Genomic DNA, 16951 nt, shown 5'->3' with positions numbered 1-16951 from the left:
TAAGCCTCCATGCAACCTTCAAATCAAAGTACTTGCAGACGTTGCTCTTCTTTTCAACCTAACATATCATGTCTGTAGCATTGTGTCTGTAGCATTGTGGACCAAAATGAGAACAAGCTTAATTTATTTTGTGTCTAATCCACGTTGGCGTTTTTGAATGGTGACACTGTTGTGATTTTAAAATAAATAAACTATAGCTACATTCTCTGCATTGGGAAGTAAACTCACAATGCCAGGCTGCAGTGCTGTCTGACCAGCGCTCTGCAAATCATTACTAGGTTTTTTACAACACACCAATATCAGGATTATTGTATGAGAAAAGAAAAAGATAAATGTGCTTAATAAGAGCTCCACCCTGCTGTAGGCTACAGTTATGTTCTTATCAGCTCACACACACACACACACACACACACACACACACGGTTCAGCATGATAACACGGCTCAGTAACCCTAACCACAACAGATATTTCTTCCACCAGCATTCCATTACATGTCCTTTTTAAATCACTTTCATCTATCCACCTCTTGCACTGCCTTTTATTTCACCTACGATTGACCCAGAATAATACATATGTTGCATTAGAATTTATTTAATTCTGATAAAAAATGATTTACTTACAAGTGCAGGTATGTGCAGGTTAACAGACGTATCATTGTAGAACTTTCTAATCCTGCTAAGAACTCTGTTAGGCTAAGCTATGGAGCCACTGTACCTGTATGTGCAGAGACAAGGCTGAATGTCCTGCCTATTTATGTCCACCATGTTTGTTTGTTTATTTATTGTGTATTTATGCATTTAATTTGTATTATTATTATGCATTTTGTAATATGTTTTATGTGTTCTGCACTATGGACCCCCCTGTGAGTGTCTTGAATAAAGTTTGAAAGCCACACAAGAGCATATAGTGAGTGAACTGAAAGCTAAGCATTTCACTTGTACACTCCTGTACAAACACTGATACGGCTAACATCATATAATATAAGTAGTTTGAGGTCAGATGATGATGATGATTTCCGTTGCCAAGGGCGATCAAAACAGTTAGAGGGAAAGGATGTGTCAGGACAGGACAAACAGAGACAGAAGAATGTTGTTCAGCAGATCACAGAAACACATTCGTCATCACACGTTACAATTACAAATGACTAGGCAAGAGTTGTTGCTGTCCTACTTAACTTCTTATTCGTATTTAATTGACCGGGGTTCCCAGACAAAGCCCCAGACTTTTTTGCCTCTACAACAAATCACTTCAGCCAATCTACTAGCACACAATGCGCCACATTATGACCCATTGTTTGACCCTTTGTGAACTTACATCTGCTATTTTTGCTGAATTTCCGCATAATGTTTTATATTAACATTTTATTATTATATATTATTATATTTATAATTCAACATTCCAATTAAACAAATTCCCGCCAGAGTGCTGATAGAGGAATGCTTTCTCAACGATCTCGGTGACCGGACTGACCTGCCGTCCAAGTTCGGCTCCCGTACCGACCTAGAAGACATGGTCGCCGTCAGTCAGTAGCGGATTGCGCTGTCTACTGTATATTTATGGTTGTGCCATACAGTACAGTGCATACAATATCTCTCTCTTCCTCTGTATGTGTGTGTGTGTGTGTATATATACTGTATATGGTGGCGACCATGTCTTCTAGGTCGGTATATATATATATACACATGCACAGTCCTGTGTGTGTGTGTGTGTGCGACGTGCGTGCGTGCGTGCATGTGTGTGTAAGAGAGACAGAGAATATTATATTTTCTAGTTATCCGGTTACTAGTCAAAATATTCCTCTAAGAATACACACAGTCAAACACACACCATGCATACAAATGTTGTGCGCAAGGAGGGATGTGTGTGTGTGGGTTATGTATGTGCACGTGTCAAGCAACTGCATAGTTCTTCCCGTACAAACCTAGCCTGTAATTACAGAGAGCCCTGCTGGCCAGTCTTGAGCCGACTCCCTCGACCAAAGGGCTCTGCACCGCACACGGCACACTTGAAGACACTGGTTACCAGATAGGATCACTTCAGTTGTCAGGGATGCTCGAGGACACTGTCAGCATGGTAAACAGCAGCCAGTGGTGTTGAATGAGTTATAGGCAGACCTTGCTTTTGGATCATATGGGTACTAGATTTTAGAGACAGACCCATTACTGTATGTTGGCTCTATAGTTTAAAATTAGCAGCCACTTAACATTTCCACTAGCCAAAACGATATTCTTGGAAGTAGCCTGAACCAGATTATGAGAATCGCTGCATCCAACTTGAAAATAAACTTCAAGTTGTATTTATTGCTCAATTTGAATGAGAACTGTACGCTCGCAGAAGTCGAGGGGCAACAACGCAAGCGTATTTACGTGGGCGCGGTCCTGTGAAATTGTCGCGTACTTTCTCGTTTAGTGCACACGCTCGTGACTAACCAGACCTGGACTCTATTTAGCTATTTTTTACACTTGTGTCATTGCGCCGACACAAGTGTGTGTGTCAATGTTGTCAATGTGTGACAATGTGTGCGTTAATCACTGTATTCACACTGATTTGAGATTTGTTTTAATTAAATAGGCCTTGTGCAATAAAAGGCCTGCAACCATCCCTGGGGTCACACCAAACTGTAAACTGGTCAAATGGTGGCGCTGTAGGAAAAGACATGGGGTTACCACAATCAGGAGGGTTCATCCTGGAACCCAAGGGGTGAACTGATGGACTAACAGCCATCCTTAGAGCCCCCATCACTAATGGGGCAAAAAATCAACTTTAATGCCGCAGTCAAATATCTTGACATACCGTAGTGTAATTTTCCTAACTTAGCTAGTGTGAGAGAACAATAGCTGTCACTGTTTGTTTTGCATACAGTCGATCACGATAATGACATTTTACATGACAATTAATTCTCATACAAATAATTGTGATTAACAAATGAATTGTGTTTTTGACGTTTTATTTATACTTTAAAATAAATAAGAAATAGTGGCAATAGCAAATCTACAAGCTCAGAACATGCGTTGCGAGCTTGTAGATTTGCTATTTCTGCTATTTATGAAAGTATTTATGAAACTTTTTCAACATGGAAACAATTATGGCAATTATGACGATTATAAGTAATAATAGTGGCAGCAGGCCTAGATATAACATGGATTAGTGATAGAACTTAATTTAGTACTTCATCCATCACCCGCAGGGTTGGCTACTAACAAATTGACTTGTGGAATTTGTTTGACATTGTGACATATTATAGTCCCTTTCCATTGTTGGCGTAGTGTGCGCATGCATGTGCATATGTGTGTGTGTGTGTGTGTGTGTGTGAGTGAGACTGTGTGTGTGTGTGTGTGTGTGTGTGTGTGTGTGTGTGTGTGTGTGTGTGTGTGTGTGTGTGTGTGTGTGTGTGTGCGTGCGTGCGTGCGTGCAACAGTGACGCCTTTTACTGACCTGCTTTCCTGTTTTTGTGGAAAGAAAATGGCCAAGGGGACAGAGGCAATCAGTGTCCCCCCCCCCCCCCACACACACACACGACAGGGTGTAGCCTAATCAATGGGGGGTGACGCTATCAGGTGTTTAGCTTAGCGTATTGACTGTGCACAGTAAAATGTGAGTGTTGATTTAACACAGACTGTAAAATTGTTCCTGGGTTTTACTGTGTAAGCTCAATATACAAATTCATATCATTCTGTCTCCCTTTCTCTCACTGTCTCACCACCACTCCCTGAGATGAGGCGATCTCACACAGAATGGGGGTATTTCTCACTAAGACTTAAGAATGCCTTGCTAAACCAGCCTTCTCTGGAATAGTGCTGACTCACTGACCTCAATATGCACGCACACAGTCACGCACACACAGTCACGCACACGTACACACACACACACACACACACACACACACACACACACACACACACACACACACACACACACACACACACACACACACACACACACACCTTCAACTGATTTCTATTGACTCCATTAATTCCATAGCCACATGTGTAATGGAAAGTGGTGTACCTTCTACAATAGAATGTGGACATGCACAGTCTGCACATGCATGTTTACACGCACACACAAACAAAAGAGAAATATATCTACATACAGTATATCCTGATGATAGGTTCAGGTTTACCTATGATCCTAGATTACTGATGCACTACACTGTCTCTATACATAGATATTACCTTATGTTTACATTGCTTACTGTAAATCACTCTGGATTAAGAGCATCTACTAAATGCCTAAATTGTTATAGCCACATGTTTCAGGATGCGTTGCTACACTTTTGATGATTGCTGTTACTGCGACTAATAAAACACACACACACACACACACACACACACACACACACACACACACACACACACACACACACACACACACACACACACACACACACACACACACACACACACACACACACACACACACACACACACACACACACACACCTCAACTTCCATGTCAATACATGGAATCTGAGCTATGTGTGAGCTCAGTTTGTGTGATTCCATGTAGGCTAGTCTCTCTGTCATTCCAGGTATCAACAGTAAATTTGTTCTAACAGGATAGAAATGAAACCAACCTCAGGGTTTTGAGAGTATCAAACATGCCAGCTTCTTGCCAGGTGTGTGTGCAACGTGCTTGCAATGTGTGTGTGTGTGTGTGTGACAGAAAAGGCAGAACATGCCGTTACATGAGGACTGTAACCTGCTTCACAGTCTGTTGTGTTTTCATCAGCTTTGCTACTGACAGCACGTTGTCAAGCAAATGGTCATTGTCTAGTCTAAACACTGGCAATTTTGATTTAGATTAGTTTTCCTGAGGCATTCTAGACTGCCTCAATGTAAACGGTAGCTACATCAGAAAACGTCTCACTTACAAACATGATTACTTCTGGGGAAGATGATAGTGCAACTGTCAGTATGTCACTACAGTATGTAGCCACTATGTAGCCTAAGTAAGACGCCTGAGGGCTGGTGCTTTGGCATGGGGGGTCAGATCAACATGGAATTAATTATGTACTGGCCATATATGGAGCATGTCTTGAGTGTATAGGGTTTGATGAGGTCAGATCAACATATGGAATGTCAGAACAGGTCAGCTCCATACAGTATATCGAGATTTAAGGGTGGTAGCAGGGACATTAAGTGTACAGGGTTTGATGAGGGCCCAGGTAGGGCCGGTCCTTAATTTTCAGGCATGTTGAGAACTCTAGTATTCGCCGGCTGCAGGGCGGCTGCACTAATAACTTTGGGACAGGCCCGTCTAAAGTTTGAATGAACAGGTATAAGCTAAAAGGGAGACATTGAAGAGGAAGGATGGATGAGGAAGGAACAACATATGGAATGTTGAACCGGTTCTGACATATATCCATCCATATATGGAGATCTAAGGGTTTGAGGTTTGAGGTCAGATGTAGAGTTGCTGGCCAATATTGATGACATCAGGGTTCTCCATATCTGGGCTCAACTGCAAAAGCAGGTCGCATTTACTATGACATCAGGGTCTCCACATATCCATCCCTGATGATGTCACATGATGTCACGGGACCTGGGCACCATAATATGGGGGCTTGCCTGGGGTGACCAACCAACCAACACACAGGAAATGCACAATTCCATAGATTCCATAAATGCGACCTGCAGTCGCAATAATCTGACAAGTCAAGAGAACAGTAGAAAGGGGCATTGTGTTTGCCTGTGTTTGTTCCGCTCCTACACAAGCAGATTGCAGACAGAATTGCAATAAAACCACAAAGGGTGCTAACATTGTTCACTGCGTTTATTTTTTCAAAGAATCCTTCAGGTTTTTTTCTTTTAGGGGGTGGTGGGTACATTGAGCAGCAAAATAACCGGTAAACTGGAGGAACTGCCTGGCTTTCTATGCAGATTAATAAATGGACAGACAGAAAATACAGCTTTGTTCATCCCAAATGGGGACACTCATTTTCCACCAAATACCATTCAGCACGTCAGCATGAACCAATAACAAGTCATTACAATGATATTATAGCCTAAAAATACACAATAAAGTAATCATAACATGACTATCAGCAGGAAAAGCACCCATCTGCTTCATAACATTACAGTCCATCATGTACAAACAAACAATAAAGTATCCAGGCCAAGGTGGCCTACTGAATTCCTAGCAAGCTCCAATCCTGTAGTCAGAACTCCACAGTGGAGTGGAGGATGTAGAGTTGAATGAGGATTTCACTACAGGACTCCATTCCATCCATATGGAATTAAAAGAAAGGGAACGTATGTCCCTTCCAATCTCACTCCATCAAACCAGGCCTCGTCTCTGTCATATCTCGCGCTTTCTACCTCTTTTCTACCCTTTTTAATAACAACCCGAATCTGGGTTGAACGAGATCACCAGAGGGAGCTCCACTGAGCTCGTTCAACCCAGATTTGGCACAAACATAGGGTTAAATTTGTTCTACTGCTATGCCACCAAAATGTCCTCCTATGTCTCCTTCAAACCGTCCACAAAAAAGCACCAGTCTGCAATTTGTAACTTGTCTTTAAATGTCTCGATGAATAGTATTCTATTCATCGAGACGTTTAAAGACAAGTTACAATTTACAGGACCACAATGGAAACAAGTTTTCCATTCCAACTTTTGTGTTCTTTTAGCATCATTGTATAATCATACCACTGTACAATTTGCAAACTGTTAAAAGTATTCAATCAATCTACACTTTATTTATTTCTTCATCTCTTTTCCTGAAATGAGTCAGAGCAGAGCACAGGAAAGGAGAGGGGCATGAGAAGGATAGAGGAGAGGTGAGCTAGTGTGAGGCTTGTCATTATCTGGATAAAAAATGCTTTCCACTTTTAAGATGCTTTTCATCTCAACTCTTTAGACATTTTCCCTTCTCCATAGACCACACACACACACAGGTAAAGTTTATGCCTCGAACATGTGTGCGGCGTGCGCACACACACACACACACACACACACACACACGTCAGTCCTCAATATTCCCACCACATGAACCATTTAGCCTAACATAAAGTAAGTACCCTCCACTATTGTTAGCCCGCCCCGTTTATGTAGATTAGAGGACTTAATCAAGGCTTCATTTTATCTATCTTGCTAATTAATTACCCCATGCAGCATAGATCAACAACTTCTGGTACTCAGAGGCATACAGTACATCTAGAGTTCTAAAACCTAATCATCATTTCATTTCATCTGGAGTTGATTAATAACATCAACCTGTGAAACTTCTGACGACCAATCAAGACAACTGGGAATTTGTAGGCTTGATCAATCACTGGACCAAATAGCCGTCTGACATGTTTTTTGTTGTTGTTTTTTTTGTTTTGTTTTTTACATTTAGATTAGATCAGAATCAGATAATGGAATATAATATTCTCACTGGAGGAAATGTGTCCTTAGCTTCACTGTGGTAGAATTAAAACCTATAACCAATTACACTGCTAAAAGTAACTAAAGACAATTTGAGAGAGCATCCAATATATATTCATACAATACATTCCAGGAAAACTAATCATGTTTTTAACATCTGTAGCATAGACTGGGGGTTGAGCGTGTGTGTGTGTGTGTGTGGGGGGGGGGTACATTGTCAGTAGCAAGCACAGCATCTCTCATTTCCTATGACTCGGATCGGGAAAATGCAGCACATGTTGTATTTACATCCTGCCCTGACAGACAAAGAAACAAGTTTCTTGTACTGCGCTTTCACTAGCGAGCCTAAAAACACTTTTGTAGCGTGATACATTTGTAGGCCAGAAACCATTCGCTCAAAAGGAAAGGACACAAGTTAGCACTGAAAAAGGGCTAATGGACAATTTATACTGAAAAACATGACATGATAATTGAAAAATCTGTTATTTTCTGCAACTAACATGGTCACACAAGTATAAATGAGCCTTTGATGTGTAGAGCCGTGCAATAGGAGTACATGGCGTTACAAAGTTTGGGAGCCACTTAAATAGAACTTTTCCTGAAATTTCATAGAAGCAGAGAATAGACCGGAGAGTAGGACAGGAATGGTTGTATTTCAACAGCAGTCTGGCAGTCTGACTAATGGAAACTTCCATTTACCGAAACGCTACGGTAACGGTACATACACAGCCTGACCACTAAGCTATGGAATCTTTACAGTCAGGACAATGGTTATGATTGTGTGTGTGTGTGTGTGTGTGTGTGTGTGTGTGTGTGTGTGTGTGTGTGTGTGTGTGTGTGTGTGTGTGTGTGTGTGTGTGTGTGTGTGTGTGTGTGTGTGTGTGTGAGGGTGTGTGTGTGTGTGAGAACAATAAGCATCAGCATAATGCCATCCAATTCAACTCAATAACTTCTGTCACATCCCTTTGGATCTGAAGACATGCTGAGAATATTTCGCAATTAAGTTGTGCTGCCAGGTCAAACAATTGTTTTAATATGTAATAATTCCATAATATAGTTCCATAGTTTAACAGGAGTTCAGGTTGAGCTCCTCTGCAACATTCACCCACCTAACCTTTAACCTCCCCACCTCCACCCAAGACTCAAATCCAGGTCTACCCCGTGTGAAACCAAGCCAAGAGGGAATCCCACCACCGTTGGCCAGGAGACATTAGGGTTTGTGCTTCAGGCTGAACTACTCTGCTCAAATAAGGGATCTGTGTCTAGCTTATTTTTGTCAGTGCATCCTCTAAATATGCAAGGGTTTCTACTCTCACTAGTAGAAACACCTGTATTCATTGTGAGACATGTTTAGAAATAAAAGCATCCTGCAATAACATATGATATATTGTGATCAAGTACATTTACTTGGCTTTTTTTTGTTCTATTGCTCCCCACCCCTTTCTCCCCATACCATATCATGTTTTTCCTTTCTTTATATGATGATTATTTTTTTATAGAAGTGTATATATTTGTACCTACGTCTCTAAATGTTCTGATGAATTTAAAATGGTGGACCCTGTTGTAAATAAATGTAATGCTTAATCATGGATGGTCCACAAAGTAACAGTTTTTGTATTGACTTGTGCTTTCGTTTTGAAATGAACCCATTCTGCATACTGTGAAATAGAATGTTCAATCAATCAAGTTACAGATATTCACAAACCCAGACTGATCACTATCTCTGTTTCTCTCATCCTGAGCTAGACTTCTAGTCCAAAGTCAAACAGAATGGTCAGCATTGAAACCATAGCATGCATTGCTGTAATGACTGTATAGCTAAAATATTGGGCAATAAAAAGTGACAATGAATGAATTATTCATACATCATGTGATACCTTTTTTATATAATTATTAAAATATTGTATTTTCAGCCCACCCAGATGCTTTAATACCGTAGTTCATGTTCAGGCCAGGGTGGGAAACAAGCTATATGGTATAGTTTAGTTGTGGATGGGAAACGTAGGACTGAGCTGAGATGTATGAAAGTAACTAATGGATTTACCATTCTAATTTAAAAAATAAATGTGGTTGGTCGTGGTACTATGTGGTGAATGTATACATCTTTGTGGCCTGCGCTTACTGTGAGATGATTCTAAACATTGTGTTGTGACTTGTTCGGAGGTTGTTACCTGCCAGCAGCACGATGGGCAGTAGAACACAGTACAGCAGTCCTATGACCACCTGAAGCTCCATCTCGGCTTGGCACAGAGAATTTCTTCACACTCCCAACGACATTCCTCCAACACGTACTCCTCCTCCACCCACGACCAGGAATTGCCAATAAATCCACAGCAGTGATACTTAGTTAGCAACTACGTATATTGTTTCAACAGAACATAATGGTGGAATATTGAAAACAGCCAGAAACCGATACTTCGCACAATAACGAGCGATCATGATCACTTCCCCCAAAATGGATCAAAAGTGTAAAAAAAAAAGCTGTACATTAGATCCATGTGGTGATTCTACGTTCTATCATCTCAGCTCCCCATGTTTAGAAGATCAAAGCCCAAAAATATATCCACGAGTAGTCTAAAAAATCTTCCAAGAAATTCGCCGACCCGGGGTGTGAGAAAGGCTCCTCGATCTTTCCACGCTCTCCCTTCTTTCTTCCTCAGAGTAAAGTAATAACCCAGTCAGTGTGTTCATGGAAAATGTGATTCACGGACACAGTTGAGCACTGAGCAGTGGGACTGTGAACTAACTACACTGTGTAGTGACTACAGCTATGCTGTCACCTCCCTCTGCTGCTGTGTAGTGTGTAGTCTCGCCCAGTTTTGCTCCTTTGGTACTAAACTATTTGTGGCTTTAGGAGGTTCAAGTAAACTCAGGTGCCTATTACCAGACACACTGGCGAAACCGCATGCACAGTTGCGCACGCACGCACACTCACACACACACACACACACACACACACACACACACACACACACACACACACACGCTAAAAGTTTACTGTGCAGAGTTCCACATTTGATCGAATTTTACACCCAGCTTCAAAACATTAGCCTATGTCATATGAATGCAAATACAATTAAGAAATGTGTGAGTTAATTCGACCTGTGATGTTGTTTCCTTGTACAGTAAAATGGCAGTATGCACTGTAGCAAGTGCCAATCTCATCTGGAAATAAAATACAGTTTTATGAGTGCTTGCAACCATATGAAGCAAAACTGACTGATGGTTATAGCCGTTATACCATGCATGTTTCGAGGATGAAAATTAAATAGCTTGAACTAACTAACTAACTAACTAACCAACCCTTTCTGGGATATGGACATTTTAAAGGCACATTTAAATAGTCTATTTAATGTCAAAAGTAAATAAAGGGCCATTTTTTCCTTTTCTTTTTTAAACTTCCATACCATCCTGAAAATATGATCTAGTAAACACCAAGTAAATTTTTAGAATGTGTTTACTTTAGGGCCAAAACACTAGGTGACAAATCTATACAAGTTAACGTGTCAGTGTAATGGACGAGTCAGTGTTGACCCCTAGTGGCCGATATGATCAACTATTTTACAGTAAAACAGAAGCTACCCAATGTGGTATCCTGTAGTTCAGGTTCAGCAAGCCAATCAGCAACATTACATTACAACATTACACACAACTGACACAAGATGATCTTAGATTGAAATTATTGTTTCAAGCCATTCTTATAACCTGCCATTCCATGTAATCAATTAATCATGTGTTTCTATCCTGTCACTTCATCAACTTTCCTGATGAAATATCTACTGCTCTACACACTCCAGATCAGTGGTTCTCAAAGTGGGGTCCGGGTACCCCCAGATATCCCTGAAAAGTCAGATATTATTGATAGTTCGAAACTGAATCGAGTTGGATAAGTCTGTACTCTGACCAATTTGGTTAAATGTGTACACTCTCATTCAGGTATGGTGGTCCGTCTGTGGCGGCGTGGCCTAATAATGCACATACCAAACTGGGGGTCTTTAGATTGAAATGAAAATGTTTGAGAACCAATGCCACTGCTCCAGGTCAGGTGGTGGCGGTAATGCAAATATATAAGTAAATTCCCCAAATCTACACAACAAAGGAGGAGGAGACGTGGAGTTTGTAACCAATAGACAGCGATAGACAGACGCCCCCTCGCCTTGGACCAACCAGAGCCATAAAATCAGCAGCGGGGGCGCGATAAGGGGCGTGGTGTGTGCGTATTTCGCGCGAAAGTTGATGTTCTTGTTCCTGTTTGGGAATTCCTCTCCACAAAATGATATAAAAACCTGAGCTGTAATCGCTTTCATCAACAAACAAACATCAACTACAATCATGTCTCAGGCTCGGGTGACGGATTTCTTTGCTCACAGGAAGAAAGCTGCCGGTGGTGTCGATGGATTACGGCGGGGCAAAGGAAAGACCTCGGCGGCTGGTCGCAAAACTAAAGCCACGATCACAGCAGAAAGCACCATATCTATCTGCTCTGCAAAGTCCTCCATACACGAAGAGTTTATCCGAGTGATCGACGAGGCCACCGCGGTTGACGAAGGATCCCCGGGGGCAGCGATCAGTCCTCCACGGACGCCGAAGCGGACTTCGACAGACGCAGAGTTTGACCTGGGAGCCGCTTTGTTCTGCAGTACCGCGGAGCATAGCTCGACCAAAAAGAAACTACGTGTAGGAGTTGGTAACCGTGACAAGGACGCAGATCCGGGCGTAAAAGCCCCGAAAAAGACCGCAAGGAAAAAGCTGATTCTGGTATGTTGTCTTCTCTGTCGAGTCTCCTCAAGTTCGCATTACCGTGAAACCGTAGCCCCTTTCGGAACCCTCTGTTACCTTTTCTGAATTTTGGACGGCGGTACCACCGTGAAACGAAACGGCAATGTTTTATTTAGGACGATGTGTCAGCAATGTAAAATACATTATTATATGTATTCAGACTATTTTACGTGTTCGATCAATTTCACCATTAAAATGAACTAATCCCTTATAGGGATCCAGTGCATCAACAAAATTTGACAACAAAAAAGACATTATAATGCAACATTAAAGCCATTTTGACTTTGTATGTAACATGTTATTGGTCTGCAACGTGGACTGAAATTGAATATGATTATCAGTCATTTGAGTTGAATCAACTAATTAACTAAAGTCTTACTACAATTACATTACTATGTATATACCCACAGATGAGTGAGTGGTTTGATCTCTCGGCTTGATTAAGCATTCAGACTTGTATTTTGTGTTCAATGTGCCCAGTTACATTTTCACAATCTTGCCATTCCCCACCCATGGTATGTTTTATTTTAAATGCAAATGGGATCACATTATGGTTTCTAATATGTCTCCTCCTGTCCTCATTTGTGTCTCCAGTGTACACCTCAGGCCCCTGTAAGCGCCAGCCGTGTCTCCGAGGCCCCATCACCACAGTCGGGTGCAATCCAAAAAGAGACCAAGAGTCCAGTTCACAACACTGCTAAAAGCTCACCACATGGCAGCACACAAGTCACTGCCAAGCAGACTGGAAAACAGGCCAGCAAGGTAAGATGTCTATGTCTACTCGGATAGAAATGGTTAATGTATCAAATGAGTGAAAAGCAGAAATGTGTATTTTTTTTAAATTGTTTTAGCATTCCACACCAATGCTGAGTCTGCGTAATGAGAACCGTCCAAAAAGTGTCTGATTATCCCTTTCTTCTGTCTGTCAGACGTTGTCTAAAGAGGAAATTGCGGCACTCAAGTCCCGCCTTCAGAAGATCAAGAAACAGGCAGAGAAACTGTCCAAGCCTGCATGCCCATCCAAGCCTGCATGCCCATCCAATGTCTCTCCAGCTGCACATTCACCCTCGACGTCCTCAACAACTGCCCCAGTGTCTGATAATGACACAACTAACACCCCTGTTGTTGACACAACCCAGATGTCCACTGTGTCAGATGTTCCAGGCCTCAAGGCTACTCTATCTAGGGCTAAGGATTTAGCAGCCAGTGTACAGAGAAGAAAGGAGGAGAGAGTGAGACAGGAGCGCAAAGAGAGTGAGACTCTGACACAGGAAAGGTGAGCAGTGAGAACAATAATGTGAATTTGGCAACTGTCTCCAATAAGGGTGTCTTTTTTCCCCCCCTTATTTTAAAGAAGTGTTCAATTTAGGGCTGTCATCCTACAAATTACGTTAATCAAGCTTTCACATTCACTGTGCTGATCTATATTTTTCCCCATCAGCGATGGTCTACCTGGCTACCAGCGGTACCACACCTTAGCTGAGCCGGTGCCCCCAGGTCTGACACTGCCGTACCAGTACAAGCTGCTGGCAGAGATATTCCGCAGCATGGACACTATTGTTGGCATGCTCTACAATCGCTCCGAGACGGCGACCTTCGCCAAGGTCAAACAGGGCGTTCAGGACATGACCCACAAGTAGGTGGAAGTTTGCCATATTAACTCACATTAACGTTCATTGTGGTAGTTTTGGCCTAGAAGTTGGGAGTGGTGATTGGAAATGCATTTTAGCTGACATTTGATTTACTGGTGTCTCTCTCACCCCCTTGGCCAGACGCTTTGAGGAGAGTCATCTAGGTAGGATAAAGACTGTCTTCCCCAATGCCTACACCTTCAGACAGGAGAAGAATATTCCCACCTTCTCATACAACATCAAGAAGGGCAGCTACCAGCTCACTATGGAGCCTGTCATTTGCCCTGGTGAGCACACAAACACTAACCATCACTGCTGTGGTGACGTCTTTTTCTGTTTTATTCCTAATGGTGTGATATGCCCCTGTAAAGTCTTGTGTACTAAGGATGTTTTCCCCTCCTGCAGAGTCGAACAAGAATGAGGCTCGTCCTCTCCTTTCAGCCTCTCGTCTCCTGGAGAGAAGACGCATCTTCCACCAGAGCTTGGTGTCCATCGTTAAACAACACCACCGGGTCAGTCATTACTGCAGCTTTCATTTGAAAGCGTTATCTCTTACTCTCTTACATACGCTTACATTTGAACTTGAGGTTTGTGGCAAACTAATTCTAGAAATACCCTTAAGGGAATTTGTGCACTAGCCTGGCATGTTGAGTAGACCTTAAACTTCCTTGTCACAAGCTTTTTAATTTAACATTTTTCTATCCCGTATGTCCACAGACCTTTCTGTCCTCATCCGTTCCCCCACTGTCTGTACCAGATGACCAGCTGACGCGCTGGCACCCACGCTTTAACGTGGACACTGTGCCAATAGTGGAGTGCAGCCCGGTGCCTCAGCCTCCACACACTGATAAAATCTCCACGGCCCAGGAGGTTCTGGACAAGGCACGCACACTCATGACACCCAAGGTAGACTGGCCTCAAGATTAGAGAACAGCAATGGGTTGAATTAACAAAGCATCTATCAAAGTATCAATAATAGAATAAATCATTAATTAACCTTAAGCCCTGTTTTATATTGTTGTAAGAATCTGCATGCTCACAATGCAATTCATTGAGCTCAAAATGTATAAATATTTTTTGAATGACCGGAAATAAGAAATTATTCTTAAAAACGGCTCAACATGCCATTTTGTCTGGAGCCTATCCACAAAAAAAATAATTTGATCGTTTTCATTTTGTAATGTTTGTGTGTAGATGGAGAAGGCCCTGGCTAACATGGCTTTGAAAACGGCAGACACACTGGGGGTAGAGAAGATCTCTCCCGAGACCTCCACGCCCGTTTCCCCCACAGTGACCATCACACCAGTCTCCACATCTACCACTACAACCCAGACACCAAGTGCACTCAAAGGAGTGTCTCAGGCTCTGCTGGAGAGGGTACGTCCTATGTGCATTACAGGGGCCATCAACTTTCAACTTTTTTTTTTAAGCAACTTTTTTTCCTATTGCTAAAACTGCTGTCCGTCTGTCACCACAGTTCAGAAGAGTAGTGCCCATGCCAGTTCAGACAATTTATTGTTGACAGATTTCACCACTTACCAGCAAGGTGTCCGTTTAGAAGACGGTTGTGTTGTTAACGGATTCACCAGCATAGTACCCATTCAGACGGTTGTGTTGTGTTGACGGATTCACCAGCATAGTACCCATTCAGACGGTTGTGTTGACAGATTCACCCTGTACCCATCCAGGTGGTTGTAATTCAACAGCATAGTGCTCATTCAAATGGTTTGTTGTGTTGATAGATTCGGGCAAAGGAGGCACAGAAGCTGCAGGCAGCAATGACACGGAACCCTGTCCAGGAACAGCGCCTTCTGAAGATGTCACGTCTTCCAGAGCTGGCCAGGATTCTGCGGAGCGTCTTCGTTGCTGAGAAGAAACCAGCTCTGATTATGGAACTAGCCTGTAACAGGATGGTGGCTAGTTACAGATCGGCCCTTTCTACAGGTTTGTTATTCTTGAACTGTATCCAAACCAGGCCAAGTCTGTGAGGCTCGTGTTTGCTTTTAACTGAAATGAGCTGCAAATGCAATGGAGTGGGAGTGGATGGAGGGACTATTGGCACCTACATAACTGTTGTGGGAGCATGAACATGGTGTATATTAAGACTGAGGAATTTAAATCAATATGAAATGCATGCATACTTTACTCACTGAACCACATCCTGACTCCCTGGAATGTAATATGGGCAGAAGACGTAGGTTAATTTATGTCTAATTAGTTTAATTCTCTTTCAGGAGAGATGGAGAAACACCTCCGGTTGCTGTCAGAGCTGGCCCCTGACTGGTTAGTCATCCATCCCATCAGGAAGGATATGTACCTGAAACTGACTAAGAGCATGGAACTCAACGTTGTTGTGGACAAACTCAATGCCAGGATGAAAGAGGAGGAGAGACATTGATGGCTCACAATTCTCTTCCCAAGATTTAAGAACCCAATAGATCAAGGAAAACACATTTTGCATAGACATTGATTGAGCTTCTTGTACTCTAATGGAGAATCAAGCTTCACAAGAAGTCAAACATTTTTGGGTTTCTCCACTAAGATTTTTTCCATCTAGCTACCTAGATGATTTTTCAGGTGTTTTAGTGTTAAAGATGCTTTAAGTGATATTTTTATTTAATTCCGTAGTCATAGCTACAGTGTGTTCAGTAACAAGGGTCTCCTTATTGAGACTGCTCTTTAGTAAACATAAAATCAGATGGGACACCAATCGGGAAAGAGAAGCTATTTATCGGCTTACATTCTCATAGTGTGCCAATTGTCTGCTAATGTTTAATCACAATTGGTATCCTGACCTGGAAAAAATATATTTATTTTAAGAGCTGGAGAGACCCGTGTTACTGAACAAATGTATCTATTAAACACTTATTTTAACAAAATAAAAATATGTCACTTAAACCACCTTAAAAGTGTTAATAGTTTCCACACTACTGTATAATGGCAGCTAATGTGCAATATCCTTTGGTTATATTTTTACTGGCTGTAACTGATTTATGCAAGTTAAATACTGACAACTGAAACATTAGTGCAAGATGTCTTAATATGCACCATTATGTAGCGTTTGTGGATTCTGGGGAGTTTATTCATTCACATATATAGACCTACCCTCCCCAATTGTTGAATGTCACTTCTGTTTCAGTTAAAGTATAACTTGTGGATTTAATAAATGA

At 41.9% G+C, this 16951-nt stretch overlaps 2 protein-coding genes across 2 annotated transcripts in view; one reads left to right on the top strand and one right to left on the bottom strand.

The window, feature by feature from the left end:
* The window catches only part of piezo1 (piezo type mechanosensitive ion channel component 1 (Er blood group)), an 81660-nt gene extending 71538 nt beyond the window's left edge, over positions 1–10122 (bottom strand). The window contains 1 exon segment of the mRNA XM_083774723.1: positions 9543–10122. Within this exon segment, the coding sequence (XP_083630849.1) occupies positions 9543–9606 (64 nt within the window). The 5' untranslated portion in view covers positions 9607–10122.
* Positions 10123–11631: 1509 nt separating this feature from the next.
* On the top strand, positions 11632–16849 carry cdt1 (chromatin licensing and DNA replication factor 1). The gene is made up of 10 exons (XM_083774698.1): positions 11632–12129; positions 12745–12912; positions 13080–13426; positions 13592–13786; positions 13923–14068; positions 14187–14293; positions 14499–14687; positions 14976–15158; positions 15524–15725; positions 16016–16849. Exons 1-10 carry the CDS (start codon positions 11704–11706, stop codon positions 16177–16179), a joined length of 2127 nt encoding a protein of 708 aa, XP_083630824.1. The 5' UTR covers positions 11632–11703; the 3' UTR covers positions 16180–16849.
* Positions 16850–16951: the final 102 nt, after the last annotated feature.

This window comes from Protomyctophum parallelum (genome assembly GCF_964188405.1).
Source record: "Protomyctophum parallelum genome assembly, chromosome: 10".
In the NCBI taxonomy this organism is placed as follows: domain Eukaryota; kingdom Metazoa; phylum Chordata; class Actinopteri; order Myctophiformes; family Myctophidae; genus Protomyctophum; species Protomyctophum parallelum.
This window is presented reverse-complemented; position numbering and strand designations above follow the sequence as displayed.